Raw genomic sequence first — 17,327 nt, forward strand, 5'->3', positions numbered from 1 at the left:
ACGGTGAATCTCAGAACTTTGACTCTTCCTTGGTACTTAAAAGAGGCCAGAGTAAAGTTGTAATTAAGAATGTTACGTTTATTTAAGCCAAAACCAAAATTTAAACAGCAAAATGTGCTTTATTCAATCTAACAAGAAGTTGGAAGAGACGATGCCACCTTCGGATTATGAGTTCAGTTGACACAGCAGTGCCACACCCCGTCCAATCCAGTGCTCCTTGGGTTGGTCCGAGGGAAGAATCATGGCAATCACGAAATTGGTGGAGTGGCCAGTGGTGGAGAGCGTGCCCCTCCGCTCGCTCGTCTTATACAGTGGAGCGACATAGCTTGGGCGTTTGGGTATGTCTGACTTCTTACAGGGCTTTAGCCACATCTGGAAGAAAGCGCAAACACCTCTTTACGTCAGCGCTGTTAACTGGCATGTGCTTTAGCGACTTTGATAGTCCCCGAGTTTGTCAACAGGGAAACGATGGCTCGACTATAAAGATGCCTAACGAGCTCAGAACCAGCATACAAATGAAAACACTTTACCTATGTGAGAGGCATGCTGCCCGCTCAGGTATATGTTAGATACTATTTGGTTTAAGTGTTAATTGGGCTAGGCCTGGGAAATGTTACCACTTTTACTCTTTTTCAACAAAGAAAGTATTCTTAGTGAATTTAGTTCTAACCCATACTTAGAGGTTTCTTAGCAGGTTGTATGTAAAATGTCTTTACAGTTTAATAGTTAATTTATAAAATACTGCATTGTGCCATAGTAAAGACCCTAGTTGCTTAAAAACATATTACCCAACTGTTCATCACCTCTTCCCTGGGGGTGATTTCGGGTGCCTTTAGTAACAAAACAATTTAGTAACAATTCTATATAGCGTCAAAAGAGAGACGCTACTATTTATACTCAGAGTCATATGACTTATTTATTTAAAACCAATAAACTCCAAAGAGACTTTTTTTTCTGGCAACAGTTCTGTGACTAAATCACCTCCCTACTGTGAATGGATAATACTCATGATTTGCTGTGTTTCACAGCTGTGAGCCAGGCAGGATGGTTCAGTAGAGGCCTAGCAATCTACCTGCTCCTCTACAAGAGCTAAACCAAGACTGTCGCGCTATAGGTAGAGTTGAGTAACTTTGGGAAAACACTGGGATCCAGTATCAGAACACAAAACCACTGTAGAAACCAGACCTGGGACCAGCCCCAAGGCAAGAGAAACAGCCCACCTGCCACCCGTGTCAAAGCTCTGGGATAGGCTCACTTCCAACAAATGTCTGGTATGTGCATGGAAGCTGCCAGGTACTTCCAGGCGTACAGCCTAAGAGGTAGAGGCTGCCTGAAGTCCAGTAGGTTTGGCTTCACCCCTCCAGCACATCTCTAAGACACGATAGTCAGTAGTTACCCTGAGAAGGGGCCTGATGGACTGGATTGTTCTAAGGGTCAAAAGCCTCCACACAGTCTCCTCTCAAACCTTGCAGCCGTCCTGGCTTAGCAGGAGGTGTTCTGAGCAGGCTACCTGAGATTACTACTGCATGGTGACGAACAGGTGCCATGTAGAGAGGGGCGAGGGGACCCTCCACAAGAACCTGGGTATAAAGGAGCTTGCCTGTGCTAGGAGCTCTGATGTCTCAAATCAACAAATATTCCACCTCCTCCAGCCAACATTGTTTCAGCCAAATCACACCTTGCCTCCAGCTATAGCCCTGCCCCAGAGGCACGGTCCTGGCAAGTCTCAAGAAACTACAGTCCTGCAGTGACAGTTCAAGTGAAATGGAGAGAATAAAGTACTTCCAGCTTCTCTCAGTGTACACAGCCAACATATCCCTGCCCTCCTTTCTGGGAGAGCCCTGGGAGAGGGATTTTGCCTGACCCCAGCCATGACCCACTGATACTCAATTACTGCTGGATACTATTGCTGGAACAATCTGGAAGAATAGCTCCTAGAGCCACAGAAATACTTCATCTGTCCCCAGGAAAGCACAGGTGAGGACCTGCTGAGGGATTGCTGCTGGGTAGACATACCCAAAGCAGTAGCAAAAAATAAATCACCCCCTGCACTTGTCCAGGGCCCCTGCATCGGTTGCTTTACACTGCTCACAGGGAAAGGGGAGTACCACAGGGGGTAGGAGGAATGCTGACTCCTGTGCTCCCTGTGAAATAACTACTTGTAGAGTGCTTAGACCCTTCACTGTTGTTGGAGCAGCCAAGACTAGAGCCCATTCAAATAACAGCCAGCATCAACCGTACCTCAGAAGCCCTGCCTCTGGATGAAAACCAATATTCCCATTATCAGAGGAACTGTATAGTGAGCACTATAGGAGGAGTCATACAGGGAGCACTCCATCACTCCCACTATAGGAGGAACCACATAGGGAGCACTCCATTCACTCTTGCTACCTACTCCACACATGCCTAAACTGTTAGTGTCCCTCTCGTGGGGTAATTCATAGACAGAGGGTCTGACTCTCTCATGTACTCTGCCAAAACTTAATAACTACAGTCAAAGAAGATACAAAGAAGATACAAGGACATTGCACTGCAATACAAAGCAAACTCAGCATAGCATAGTAAACTAATACCCTGATACACATCTTTAAAAGAAAGTCATATTCTAAGAAGCCTATCCCATATAAGTGATAGAGATAATCTATTCACTAGATGCACAGAGATGCACAGATTTCAACACATACACAAGAAGTAGTTTCAAATATTTTAAAATAATACATCTCCTAAAAAAATAACTTCCTAGTAACAGATTCCAAAGATACTGGGGTTGATGAAATACCTGATAGATTTAAAAGAATGGTTGTCAAAAAGCTTAGTGAGAGGTCTGGGGGTTGGGGGTGGGGTTTAGGAGAGTTGTACAGTGATTTCTTAGCATGCATAAAGCCCTAGATTCAATCCTCACTACCACACAAAGTCAGGCATGGTGGCAATGGACCTGTAACTCTAACATTTGGAAGATGGAGGTAGGAGATTCAGGAATTCAAGGTCACCTTCAGCGTGGAGTTCAAGTCCAGCTTGAGCTATATGAAACCCTATATTATACAGAAAAAAAAAAACTCAATGACAAATGAGATTCAAGAACAAAAAAATTAGGAAGACAATGCAGATATGAAGGAGGAACTCATCAAACACAGAAAGAGTGGGAGTGAGTTCAAGGCCAGCCTGGGCTACATAGTAAGAGTCTCTCTCAAAAGTCAAAGAAAATGCAAGTGCAAGTCTCCAAATCAGACCAGCTTAAGCAGTTATACTAAGAATATTGATTTTTAAGAATAGTATAGTCATGAAAAAGATCAAGACAGAATGAAAAGACTACAGATCTTTGTAGCACTACTAAAAGATCAAATGCCTGCCTAATTAACATACTTGAAGAAGAAGAAGAAAGACTAAGGTCACAGAAAAATAAGAGCAGATTTCTGTATAGATGGGAGGTCTTAGATTCTAACACTGCACATTACACGTTATAGTCAACATGCCAAAAGTACAGTATGAAGTAAGCATGGGGGACATGTGTTATGTACCCATATACTCAGCTATGTATATCCAGAGGTGTCAAAGGATGTTAGACATTCCTCTATTATGTTCCCCCTTGGTTTTTGAAACAAGGTCTGTCATTTGGCCTTGACGCTCAGTGATGGCTGGCTGGCAAGCTCCAAGATGTCTGTCTCCATCCCCTAACATGGTTGCATGTGTGTGCTGTACCTGTGGCTTTACATAGGTAATCATATTTGAACTTGGGTTTTCTTGCTTTCACAGCCAGAACTCTTACCCATGAAGCCATCTCATCAACCAGAGATAGTTTTGAAACTTTCAAGAGGAAAGCACCAAATCACACTGAAGGGCAGCGCTAGTAGACTACCTACAAATTCTCAGTAGAAAGCCTATAGACCAGAGGGACATAGAATAACATCTTTGAGTTTGGAGAGAAAATGATTGCTATTCAAGCTACCTGTATCCAGCAAAGTTGGCCTTTAGAATTACTGGAACATAGTCCAAGAAGAAGTCCTGTAAGGAGAATTCTGAGTGCTTGTGAGAAAATTCCAAGAAAATAAGACAAGAGTTATTTGTTTACACAGCTCTATGGGTAAACATGTTTTTGCCATGGGCGGCTTGCCCTTGTGATTATAAACTTTACTAGTGGGACCCTCCTTAATCCTCAGAGTATGAATTGTCTGATGCTCTGAATAAAGTTGGCTGTTGCATCAGACTTTAGTCCACCTCACTGATCAGCTCTATTCTCCCAGGTCCCACTACCTCTACAGCAGTAAACAAGAATAAACAAACAACAAACAAACAAAGGTCATTTATGAGCACAAAAACAACCTTACTAAAGATGCTTTTAAGAGAACTCCATATCCAGAAGTAAACAAACAGAAACTATCATCATGAGCACAGAAAGTATAAATTCTACTGGAAGAGTAGGTACACAATTGAGAAAGCTACAAGAAAGTGTTGATACAATAAATCATCAAACCACAGAGATAAATATAAACAGGGCAGCAAGAATTAAACAATGCCCTAAACAGAAACCATGACAAGCATACCCAGAATGACCACGGCCTTAATTTTTCAGTAAATTGATACAAATGTTTGGATGGATTAAAAACCAGACCCAAAATATCCTGCCCACAAGAAACTCAGCTCAACCATAAAGACACACAGACTGGAATGAAAGGGTGGAAAATGATACCCCAAACAAATGGAATCCAAAACCAAGAATGAGTAGTTAAATATAACAAAGTAGACTTTAAGACTAAGAAAATACGAAGAGACAAAGATCATTGCATAGCAATCAAGGAATCAATTCATCAATATTTATAAATATTTATGCATAAAATATCAGTAATCAATTTTATAAAACAATGCCACTAGACAAAAATGGAGAATGGGCTCCAATATAACAATAGCAGAGGATGTCAGTATCCCATGCTCACCAATGAACAGTCATCCAAATGAAGCATCTACACAGAAAAATCAGAGTCAATCCACACAGTAGGTAAATGGATCCTTTATTTACAGCACATTGTACCCAAGTGCTCTAGAAATAAGTAAGACCACAGTGTGTATCTGTGCAGTGGTACCGCATAGCTGTTTTGCTCCTGTCTAATTTAGTGCACAACAACCAATGATTTCCTAGCCTTACCTCGGTCCCCCTAGCTTTTAATTACACCTTAGTTTGTTCTTCCATTTCCTTTCTTATGTTTCTTTTTTTTATTTTTTAAAGTCCTTATGATTTAATATACTGGACACTGAATTTGGTCTTTATGCCCTTCCACGCCCTTCCAGTGACCCCTCTCATCCGTGGTAAAGCCTTTCTTTCCAACCAGCCCCTCTTCCCATGACATTCTTACTTTTCAACCCACTGAGCTTGTGGTTGCTTATATGAGCAGGAGTGGGGAGTTACTTACTGAAAATGGGCAACTTATCAGGGGCTACACCACTAAAAAATGGACTCTCCTTGAGCCATCTGTGTTTATTGCCGTTTAGGGTACCTGAGTCTGAGTGATCAGGAATTCTAACTTCAGATTTTTCTTCACTTTTGTATGTTGTTAGGGAGTACTTTCCTCCCTCTTCTTTTCATGTGCGTTATATATTTGTACAATACATGTATGTACAGGAGCACCTGTGTCTTCATGTGTGTTTATGATTGAGGTTAATGTCTAGAATCTCAATTACAATTTCAATTTATTTTCTGAGATGAGGTCTGTCAATCAAATACAAAGCTCCCTGACATACTGGTGTTAATTCTTCATGGAACCAGAAAAATCCTGTTCCTGTGGGAGCCCAGATGACTCAGAATAGCCAATGAAACCCGAAGCAAAAGAAGCAAGTCTGAGGTCTCGCAATTCCCACTTGGGAGGACTGCTCCAGAAACGAGCCAAGGAAAGCAATGTGGTGTTTCTATGGAGAGCACAGAGCATGAAAACAGAATGGCAAACCCGCAGAGACACCCATTCCTCTGCAGCCAACTAACTTGACAAAGTGTCAAACTATATCTCAGAGAAAAGATGGCTTCTTCAGAAAGACCATTTTCTTAACACATGTTAGTACAGTCTCTATAAAACAGTATGGAGGCTGCACAAGAAAAAGTAAAATAGGGTTACTGTATGATCCAGCCAGGCCACTACTCTTAGGTATATATCCAAAGTAAATGAAGTTAACATGAAAAAAATGAGTACCCAAGTTTGTTGCAATAGTGTGATAGATTGATGATAGACGATTAGTAGATATACACACACATACACATATACACACATATGTAGATGCAATAAATAATAACAAAATCATTAACATCAAAATATTTGCTGGAACCAGAAAATGTCAAGTTAACTGAAATCAGCTGGATGTGGAGACAGACAGACACAGGCAGACAGAGACACAGAATGTGACACTAGTATATACGCTATCGTATGCAGAAGCTTAAGAAACAGAAGGGAATCTGAATGACATAAAAGAGGTGACTAGGGATCAGAGAGGGTGCCACTGGGAAAGGGAAGCAGAGTAGAAGAAAAGCAGGTGGACGTGTCAAAGCACAATATATAGATGTACGGAAATATCACAGTGGGTCCTAATGTCTGCATGATATGTACTAATAACTACAATTTCCCCCAAGCCACATTATTAAAGCAGTTATGTAAAGCATAATTTTCCAGCTTAGATAAAAATATAACATAGTTCCATTCCTCCTGTAACTACAATATACCACATTCTTTTTAGTCATTTAAGCACTAAATATTTCTAGAATATTACACTTTATTGTAGAATGTAGCCAGTCTTTAGATCAAGATTTTAAGGTCAGCTGGTCTTTGACTTATATAGGGAAAGAGCGTCTTTCCATAAGCATCTTTTAGAATTTGACCAAATTAATTTATCTCATAGTAACGAGCAGTCCTTTAGGGTTCTTAGGTCAAAACACAATCACATGAAGAAGCCAATGACTAAGACCCAAGGGGTATCCATTTCTCCCAGCACTGTGGGATCCTTGTTATGGGGAATGGACAAGCTGTAGCTTACCAATAACATAACTCTCAGAACACTTGCAACTTAAAAACCATAAATGAACCATGTACTTTATTTTAAGGAAAGAATGGATTTTTTCTCATAAATAAATAAAAATTTTTATTTCTCATTGACTTCTTTGTTGAACAGAATAATTACCCTATGTAGATGCACTCCCTCTCTCTACTCCTGCAAGCTAATTAAGGATGCCCTCAGAAAGGGAAGGAACTGCAACCTTGCCAGGTCCTGAAATGGCAAATGCTTATCTCACTTTTGGAGTCTCCTATCCTAAACATTTTCTCCCATTTGGTATGTAGAAAAGAGGATCTAGATGAAAGTCCTAGATTTGGACCAGCCTTCGCCCCCACTTCCCCGCCCCAGTTATAGCTGCTATGGTGAGTTTTCACCTGTCTCTAAGCTTCATACAGAATTCTATGATTCATGTTACTTAATAATCTTTGTTTTATCATACCATCTTGATTGCACCCTTCAGATGATATAAAAACCTATTTTGTCATGATGTAGTTACACACAGAAACAATTATATGGCACTGCTCCTCACCATTCATTAATTCTTTAATTGCAGTTTTCATGAAACATCAAAATTCATTTTTCATCCAATAACCACCCTGGCAGTGTGTTTACGGTCGTCAACTGACTGGAATTTAATTGTCTTCACCACAGTCATCCTTGTGTCTATAGGTGGAGTACACGAAGTCCTGTCATCCTTGTATCTATAGGTGGAGTCTAGGAAGTCCTGCTTTCTGACTTTCAGCTCTTGTAACTGTAAACAACTGTACTCTTCATGGTCTATTTTATGCTCAGCTGTTAACAGTCTCTGCTTGGTTGTCACTCCATTATTTAAAATAACTTACATGCTAAAGTCTGCAGTACAGTCCAGTGTTCCTGTGTGTAAGAAGGCTGAGGGATGAGATTTATCCAGCAAGAATCATAGTGCCACTGACTGTGACATAATGTACACTAAATAAGTTTTCTTTAAACAGAAACAGTACAACAGTACCTATCAATCAACTAACAAAAATGCTGATTCCATAGAACCTCAATCTAGCTGCCAAGAAAGCATTTGACAAAATTCAACACTCCTTCATGTTAAAAATCTTAGAAAGATCAGGAATTCAAGGCCCATAACTAAATATAGTAAAAGCTATATACAGCAAACCAGTAGCTAACATCAAACTAAATGGAGAGAAACTTGAAACAATCCCACTAAATTCAGGGACTAGACAAGGCTTCCCAATGTCTCCTTATTTATTCAATATAGTACTTGAAGTCCTAGTCAGAGCAATCAGACAACAAAAGGAAGTCAAAGGGGTACGAATTTGGAAGGAAGTCAAAATATCACTATTTGTAGATGATATGATAGTTTACCTAGGTGACCCCAAAAGTTCCACCAGAGAACTACTAAGGCTGATAGACAACTTCAGCAAGGTGGCTGGGTATAAAATTAACTCAAAGAAATCAGTAGCCTTCCTTTCCTCAAAGGATAAACAGGCTGAGAAAGAAATTACTGAAATGACACCCTTCACAACAGTCACAAGTAATATAAAATACCTTGGTGTGACTCTAACCAAGCAAGCAAAAGATCTGTATGACAAGTGCTGAAGACAGAAATTTAAGATATCAGAAAATGGAAAGATCTCCCATGCTCATGGATTGACAGGATTAATATTGTAAAAATGGCCATTTTGCCAAAAGCAAACTACAGATACAATGGAATCCTCATCAAAATTCCAAACTCTTTTCAACAATAAAAGAACTTCTGGGGAATCAGCATCCCTGACCTCAAAGTGTATTACACAGCAATAGTGATAAAAACTGTATGGTATCGGTACAGAGACAGGCAAGTAGATCAATGAAATAGAATTGAAGACCCAGAAATGAACCCACACAACCTATGGTCATTTGATCTTTGACAAAGAAGCCAAAACCAATGGAAAAAAGATAGCATTTTCAGAAAATGGTGCTGGTTCAACTGGAGGTCAGCATGTAGAAGAATGCAGATCGATCCATGCTTATCACCCTGTACAAAGCTCAAGTCCAAGTGGATCAAGGACTTCTACATAAAACCAGATATACTCAAACTAATAGAAGAAAAAGTGGGGAAAAGCCACGAATACATGGGCACTGGGGAAATTTTTCTGAACAGAACACCAATGGCTTATGCTCTAAGATCAAGAATCGACAAATGGAGGGTTGGGGATTTAGCTCAGTGGTAGAGTGCTTGCCTAGGAAGCACAAGGCCCTGGGTTTGGTCCCCAGCTCTGAAAAAAAAAATAAAGAATCGACAAATGGGACCTCATAAAATTGCAAAGATTCTGTAAGGCAAACAACACTGTCATTAGGACAAAATGGCAACCAACAGGTTGGGAAAAGATCTTTACCAATCCTACATCTAATAGAGGGCTAATATCCAATATATACAAAGAACTCAAGAAGTTAGACCCCAGAGATTCCAATAACTCTAATAAAAATGGGATTCAGAGCTAAACAGAGAATTCACAGCTGAGGAATACTGAATGGCTGAGAAGCACCTAAAGAAATGTTCAACATCTTTAGTCATAAGGGAAATGCAAATCAAAACAACGCTGAGATTCCACCTCACACCAGTCAGAATGGCTAAGATCAAAAACTCCGGCAACAGCACATGTTGGCAAGGATGTAGAGAAAGAGGAACACTCCTCCATTGTTGGTGGGGTTGCAGACTGGTACAACTATTCTGGAAATCAGTCTGGAGGTTCCTCAGAAAATTGGACATTGCACTACCTGAGGACCCAGCTATACCTCTCTTTGGCATATACCCAAAAGATGCTCCAACATATAACAAAGACACGTGCTACACTATATTCATAGAAGCCTTATTTATAATAGCCAGAAGCTGGAAAGAACCCAGATGCCCTTCAACAGAAATGGATACAGAAAATGTGGTACATCTACACAATGGAATACTACTCAGCTATCAAAAACAATGATTTTATGAAATTCATAGGCAAATGGATGGAACTAGAAAATATCATCCTGAGTGAGTAACCCAATCGCAGAAAAACACATATGGTATGTACTCATTGATATGTGGATATTAGCCCAAATGCTTGAATTACCCTAGGTGCACAGAACACATGAAACTCAAGAAGGATGACCAAAATGCAGATGCTTCACTCCTTCTTTAAAGGGGGAACAGGAATACCCTTGGCAGGGAATAGGGCGGCAAAGTTTAGAACAGAGGCAGAAGGAACTCCCATTCAGAGCCTGCCCTACACGTGGCCCATACATATACAGCCACCAAACTAGATAAGATGGATGAAGCAAAGAAGTGCAGGCTGACAGGAACTGGATGTAGATCTCACCTGAGAGACACAGCCAGAATCCAGCAAATACATAGGAGAATACCATCATTAAACCACTAAACTGAGAACGGGACCCCCTTTGAAGGAATCAGAGAAAGGAGTGAAAGAGCTTGAAGGGGCTGGAGACCCCATATGAACAACAATTCTAACCAACCAGAGCTTCCAGGACTAAGGCACTACCCAAAGACTATACATGGACTGACCCTGGGCTCCAACCTCATAGGTAGCAATGAATAGCCTAGTAAGAGCACCAGTGGAAGGGGAAGCCCTTGGTCCTGCCAAGGCTGGACCCCCAGTGAACGGGATTCTTAGGGGGAGGGCCGTAATGGGGGGAGGATGGGGAGGGGAATACCGATATAGAAGGGGAGGGGAAGGGGCTAGGGGGATGTTGGCCTGGAAACCAGGAAAGGGAATAACATTTGAAATGTAAATAAGAAATACCCAATTTAATAAAAATGGAAAAAAAAAAAAAACTCAGGAGACAACAGATGCTGGCAAGGATATGGAGAGAGAGGAGCACTGCTCCATTGTTGGTGGGTTGCAAGCTGGTACTGGAAATCAATCTGGTGGTTCCTCATAAAATCACACACAGTATTACCTGAGAACTCAGCTATACCACTCCTGGGCATGCACCCAAAAGATACCCCAACATATAACAAGGACACATGCTCCACAATGTTCATAGCAGCCTTATTTATAATAGCCAGAAGCTGGAAAGAACCCAGATGCCCTTCAACAGAGGAATGGATACAGAAAATGTGGTACATTTATACAATGAAGTACTACTCAGCTATCAAAAACAATGACTTCATGAAATTCTTTTTACTTTTTTATAATGCCTAAATATACTTTTTTTTCTCCTATTTTTAGTTAGTTGGCTAATTCTTATTTACATTTCAAATGTTATTTCCTTTCCCAGTTTCCTGTCCATCAGCCCCCTAACTCCTCCCCCTCACCTTTTATTGGGGTGTTCCCCTCCCCATCCATCCCCCATTAGCGCCCCTCCCAACAATCCCCTACACTGGGGGTCCAACCTTGGCCTTCCCCTTCCACTGGTGCCCCAACAAGGGGTATTCTCCGCTACCTATGCAGTTGGAGTCCAGGGTCAGTCTTTCGGTATAGTCTTTCAGTAGTGGTTTAGTCTCTGGAGGTTCTGGTTGGTTGGTTGGCATTGTTGTTCTTATGGGGTCACAAGCCCCTTCACCGACTTCATGAAATTCTTAGTCAAATGGATAGAACTCGAAAATATCAGCCTGAGTGAGGTAACCCAAACACACACACACAAAAAAAAATGTGTGGTGTGCACTCACTGATAAGCGGATATTAGCCCAAAAGCTTGAATTATCTAAGATATAATCCACAGACCACATGAAGCTCAAGAAGGATGACCAAAGTGCAGATGCTTCAGTCCTTCTTAAAGGGGGGAACAAAAATATTCAAAAGAGGAGTTAAGGGGACAAAGTTTGGAGCAGAGACTGAAGGAATGGCCATTCAGAACCTGCCCCTCCTCGGGATCCAGCCCATATACATCCAGCCACCAAACCCACACAATATTGCTGATGCTAAGAAGTGCATGCTGACAGGAGCCTGATATAGCTGTCTCCTGAGAGGCTCTGCCAGAGCATAACAAATACAGGGGTTTGCTAGCAGCCAACCATTGAACTAAGAACGGGGTCCCCATTAGAGGAGAAAGGATTGAAGGAGCTGAAGGGGTTTGAAACCCCAAAAAAACTACAATACCAACCAACCAGAGCTCCCAGGGACTAAACCACTACCCAAAGAGTACACATGGACAGACCCATGGCTCCAACTGCATATGTAGCAGAGGATGGACTTGTTGGGCACCAATGGAAGGAGAAGCCCTTGGTCTTGCCAAGGCTGGAACCCCCAATGTAGGGAAATGTCAGGGTAGGGAGGTGGGAAGGGGTGGGTGGTGGGGGACCCTATGAGGGTATTCCCCCATATAGGGAGGGGGAAGGGGATGGGATAGGGTCTTTATGGACAGGAAACCGGGAATGGGGATAATATTTGAAATGCAAATAAAAAATATCCAATAAAAATTTTTTAAAAAGAACAAATATATTCAGTAATTCAGCATTGGGAACAACTTTATAGTCTAAGTTACCATGAACAAGAAGAAAAGACTGAATGTGCATATATCTATAGGCAGGCCCGTGTACACGTAATACTTAATAAATACTAACCACAGGGACTGTGTCATAGAGAACTTTAGGATGTGATTCTGCAAGTTTCCTGGTCTTCCTGTTCCAGGAAGCTCCATCCAAAAACAATCCATGAATGTAAACACCTAAATAACAAAGAAAGAAATTAGCATTCAAAGATGCATGTGAGATTGCTGCCTGGGGAGAGCAGGCCAACAGAACGCCAGCCATAGCTTCTCAGGTTCCCCTCCTCTCTGCCTCCCTCTCCACTATTCAGTGCTCTCAATAAATTACTGAGTCACCTAGATGTAAGCAGCAATTTAGATAATAAGAACTGTGGGTAATGCGCCTAGAATCGAGGACTCTAACCAGTAAATAAGCTTCCAGCGGCTTCTTCAGTCCCCTGCGACATTTAGTTATATATTTACTAATTTACCTGTGCAGAGGAGTTTTCAATGGAGCCAGTCAGGCTGTAAGCTCTCCATACCCCTGCCTCAGCTTCCCAACACACTGGGCACCATTTTCCTCTTTCATTCTTAGTAAGGAGGGCAAGCCTGACTTGTAAGGCCAGAAAACCGGAAGCAGACGTACATTAAAGTGTATAAAAGGAGAAAGGCAGCTGTTGGGGAACCTCAGGTGGTGTCTGTGACCCCAGCTCCAGGGGTCCTATTGAGAAAGGGATTTCTTTGGGAAAATTTTAACTTTCCAGATCATTCTGTGGATTCTCATTTTTGTTCATGTAATTGATGAAGTGGGATGGAGTAAGCACATTTTTTTTTTCTGGTAAAAATGTACAAGTATGTTTGTGTGCATATAAATAAAATTCATAATTTAATAAATACCTGTCCTCAACGATGTTACTCTGAGTGGAAAGACTGATAGTAAAGTGGTTTGCCTAGCTGAAGGCCACTCAGTTAAGCTAATTACTGAGCAATTTTGGTACACCAAGTAACCTACACTAATCATTAGAGAAATTGTGTTCTATGTGCTACTCTACCACTCTCAAGAACGCTGGAGTTTTAGTGCTTGAAAACCTGCTCCCCGAAGTAACAGGTAGATGCAGACTGGTAAAAAGGAAAACAGAGGAGTCTGCATAATCTCCATGCTTGGTGTACACGATTCCACAGGTTATTAACCAGTTTGAAAATTATGCAACGCTTTCCTAATTTAAACATTTTAGCTGGGTTCAAAAATTGTCTAGCATCATCAATTCCACTGGGATGTCAACTGGAATGTTGACTTTGTCCTATATCAGAAGGACACTGAGAAGAGTTAGGAGGAGGAGGAGTCAGGCTCCTGAGTACAGAAATAACCATGGTTTTATCAAGACCCTTTTCATGAGGATGCACTGCTTTTAGACTCCTTCATGAAGTATGGTAGGCTGGGAAGAAAACAGTTGAGCACGCAGCTAGATGGCTTGCACTTACTTGTCCCTGTCCAGTGCTACTGGGAGTCCTTGGGGGAAGGTATTTAGCCTCTTCGAGCCCAAGTATTTGCCTCTATAATAGACTGTCCAATGCCTGTGCCACAGGAGTACCATGAGGATTAAACATAAAGCACTGGGCAGTTTCTGTGGCACAGATGTGCCAGAAAACACCACCACTCTGGGTTTCAGGCTCTTCCCTCAACTTTCTTGTACTCGAAGCTCTTTAGATCCCTTCCTGTATACTTGGTTTGGAATAAATATTTACCCTTCTTGGCATGTTCTTCAATCTGGTTAGCTATGTTGGATTTTATGAGGACAGGTGCTCAGATGGTTTTTTTATAGTAGTAACCTATGTGAAGAAGGGATTTTTTTTAAGTGTACATGATAAAGGGAGTAAGAACTGAAACAATGTGGCCCAGGGGTGTTAAGCTTGAGACTCAGCGGTGTGCACATTCCAAATGCATTGGTATCAGGGACTCCGAACAACTGGTCAGATCATGATGCGTTAGGCATCTGCTGTCTACTTTCACAAGGATAAGACAAGAGAGGAAGACATGAGGTACAAAGAGCACAGTGGTCATTTAGACAATTTCCCAGGGACACAGTAGGATGGTTTCACATCACCAAAGTCTTAAGTTGTGTAGCACCCAGTTGATAATTATCACAATAAGGTGAAGCGATGATTAGACCCTGTCGTGTCTCTCACTTAGGCATAAACTGGTCAAGGGAGCAGGAGCCTAAAGTGTTGCTTCTTCATCTGCAGTGCCTGCCAGGGTGGGCCAGTGGTAACTAAGGAGGGAAAGCTGCCTGTGACACATTGGTTTACACGGTATATGTTAACAGTCACCGAGAGACAGATGCCATTCATTCAAAGTCATCACCATTCTGGTAAAGTTAGGTACTTTTTCACTTTTTTGCTTAAAAAAAGTAATATTTATTTGAAGTAGTCTACTGCATTTACAGTTTATTTATTATGCCTTTGTTATATTTATTACATTTTATTTTTCTTATGTATGTGAGTGTGTGTGCTCATGTCAAGGCACAGGTAGAGGTCAGAGGAAAGCTTGTGGGGATTCAGTTCTCTTTTTCTACTATAAGGATCCTAGATAGTGAACCTAGTTTGGCAGGCGTGGCAGAAAGTGTCCTTTCTCATGGAGTCATCTTGCTGGCTCCTACTAATTTAAAATAAAACATCATAGATGCCATAAAGTATTTAAAAGATAACTAATCAAGAAACAGAATGCTACAGATACCCTCCTAATCTTCAAGTGTTCCTAGGGCCTCAATTCTCAGACAAGTGATTGCTGCTTAAGCCTTAGAATTGTGTTCAGATCCCAGCACCCGTGCAAAAAGCCGGGTATGGATAGTGTGCACACCCCGTAACTCCAGCTCTGTAGTGGGTAGAGACAAGAAGATCCCCAGGGTTCACTGGAAGTCATCCTACTACCAAGTTCAGTGAGAGAACCTGTCTCAAAGAAATAAGGTAGAGAATTAAAAATAGGACATTCATCATCCTCTCATCTCCAGAGGCATTTTTACACAGATAGGTGCTTATACCACAATCTCACATACCCTCCTCTCTCTGTCTCTAACTGTTTCTGTCTCTGTCTCTCTGTCTCTGTCTGTCTTGTCTCTCCCTCTCTTTATCTCTTTCTGTGTCCCTGTCTCTCTCGTTCACACACACATTATCATTAGCTGTAAGTATCAGAATGAAATATATAACAGTAGAGAATACAAATAACAGGGATTTGAAAAGGTATGGTTTTTAAAAGACTCTTTTCTCTTGATCGCCCAAGGCCAACAAAGGTTATAGATGATTAGCCTGTGTGCTGCTAATCTGACATATGATAATTCTTTTATCTAAGTATGCATGATTTCTAATTTACTCAATTTTGGAGGTGCAGAGAAGTGCACCTTTTACCTAAGTCCATCTATTTGCGTTCTTCTTTCTATGCTTCGTGGTTTGTTTCAGGGTATTACGTACATGATTACTTGTTGACCGCTGAGAAGATAAGCAAAGAGCCCTGCTTTCGTCCGGTGCAGACGCGACCCAGCTCACTCTGCCACTGCACTTACCGTCCTCGGGAGCATTTTTATGTTCCTTGTCATCCATCACTTCATAGTCAAACCCAAGAAGATCAATTGGAATCGTGAATTTTCTTGCATAGTTCTGCTGCGCACCAGTCAGAAAGGCTTGTGTGAAGAAGAAGCCAGAAAGCCAGAAGACTGGAGGAGGGCCAACCTCATACCATTGCTATAGTGGATCCAGACAAAAGTGATATAGCATTAGTTATAAGTTTCCAATGCAATATCAATGAAATGGATCTCCAAACATGATTATTACTTTTAAAGCAAACTAGCAAATGAGATTCAATGAACATCCAGGCATACTCTTAAGTTTGAAAATGGAAGTATTTGGTTCTGACTTAACATTAGCTCTATTACACTAGCTTGGGAATTATAATGCATGAAATACATGAAATATAGATGTCTGTGTTATGCATATCCAGTGGTTTCTCCAGAAACCCTACATACTACTCTGAACATGCTACATACTCGTTGTTTGAAAGCATGTCCTGTTACATAGAAGGATAGATCTCCATAAAGTCTGGTCATATGGTAATATTCACACCATTTTTCTAATTAATTAGCCATTACCAAGTAGAATATTTTCTTGGAAGTTTTTCTTCCTACTTTACTAAAATACCATGAAATTCAACATACTACAACAGAAACACAGTATATAAGAGAACACGAGCAAGCAGGGTAGTGAATGCTTATGGTATTTAGAAATTTAACCACCCTTTAATTCTGTATTTATTTCACAGGTTTTGATGATGAGCTGCTGAACAACCAATGATTGAATGGAAAATTACAGAAGCCTTTCTGGAAAAATGAATTCAGATCCTTTACTCAAGAAGAGCCCACAGTTCAACCTCAGTTCCCAAGAGCCACCCTGGTCCTTTAGTATCTGACTCTGGTGGTACATCAGGGAGACTGTACTATGGAAGGGGAACTGTCTAATTTATTCCTGCAGGAAATTCCTCAATGTTTTTGTTTTGTTTGTTTAAAGATTGTACCTGGCCTGGAATTTACTGTATAGCCCAGATAATAATATAGGTTGGTCTTTAACTTGAGAGTGATCTTCCTGCCTCAAGTGGTAAGATTTCACATATGAACCACCATGTCAGACTTCCCCATAGGTTCATGTCATACACATCTATGTAACTAATTGCTTTTTCTGTACAGTGAAGCATCAATTGGCAGATAACTAGGAGTAAGGATTCTACCCACTCAACATACTCAGGAAAATAACCATGAAGGGAGGTCATTGCTGTTTTGGACTGAGAAGGCAGAGCTAGCTGGTTGCTGGGCAGT

At 41.1% G+C, this 17,327-nt stretch overlaps 1 protein-coding gene across 1 annotated transcript in view; it reads right to left on the reverse strand.

The window, feature by feature from the left end:
- Positions 1–57: 57 nt before the first annotated feature.
- Positions 58–17,327, reverse strand: part of Dnah7 (dynein axonemal heavy chain 7) — a 275,064-nt gene continuing 257,794 nt past the window's right edge. Inside the window, exons 62-64 of the mRNA XM_032901100.1 lie at positions 16,026–16,203; positions 12,566–12,669; positions 58–372 (exon numbers count right to left, since the gene is read on the reverse strand). Coding sequence (XP_032756991.1) covers positions 166–372; positions 12,566–12,669; positions 16,026–16,203 — 489 coding nt within the window. The 3' untranslated portion in view covers positions 58–165. The remainder of the gene's footprint in view (positions 373–12,565; positions 12,670–16,025; positions 16,204–17,327) is intronic.

Source organism: Rattus rattus, chromosome 4 (genome assembly GCF_011064425.1).
Source record: "Rattus rattus isolate New Zealand chromosome 4, Rrattus_CSIRO_v1, whole genome shotgun sequence".
NCBI classification, from domain to species: domain Eukaryota; kingdom Metazoa; phylum Chordata; class Mammalia; order Rodentia; family Muridae; genus Rattus; species Rattus rattus.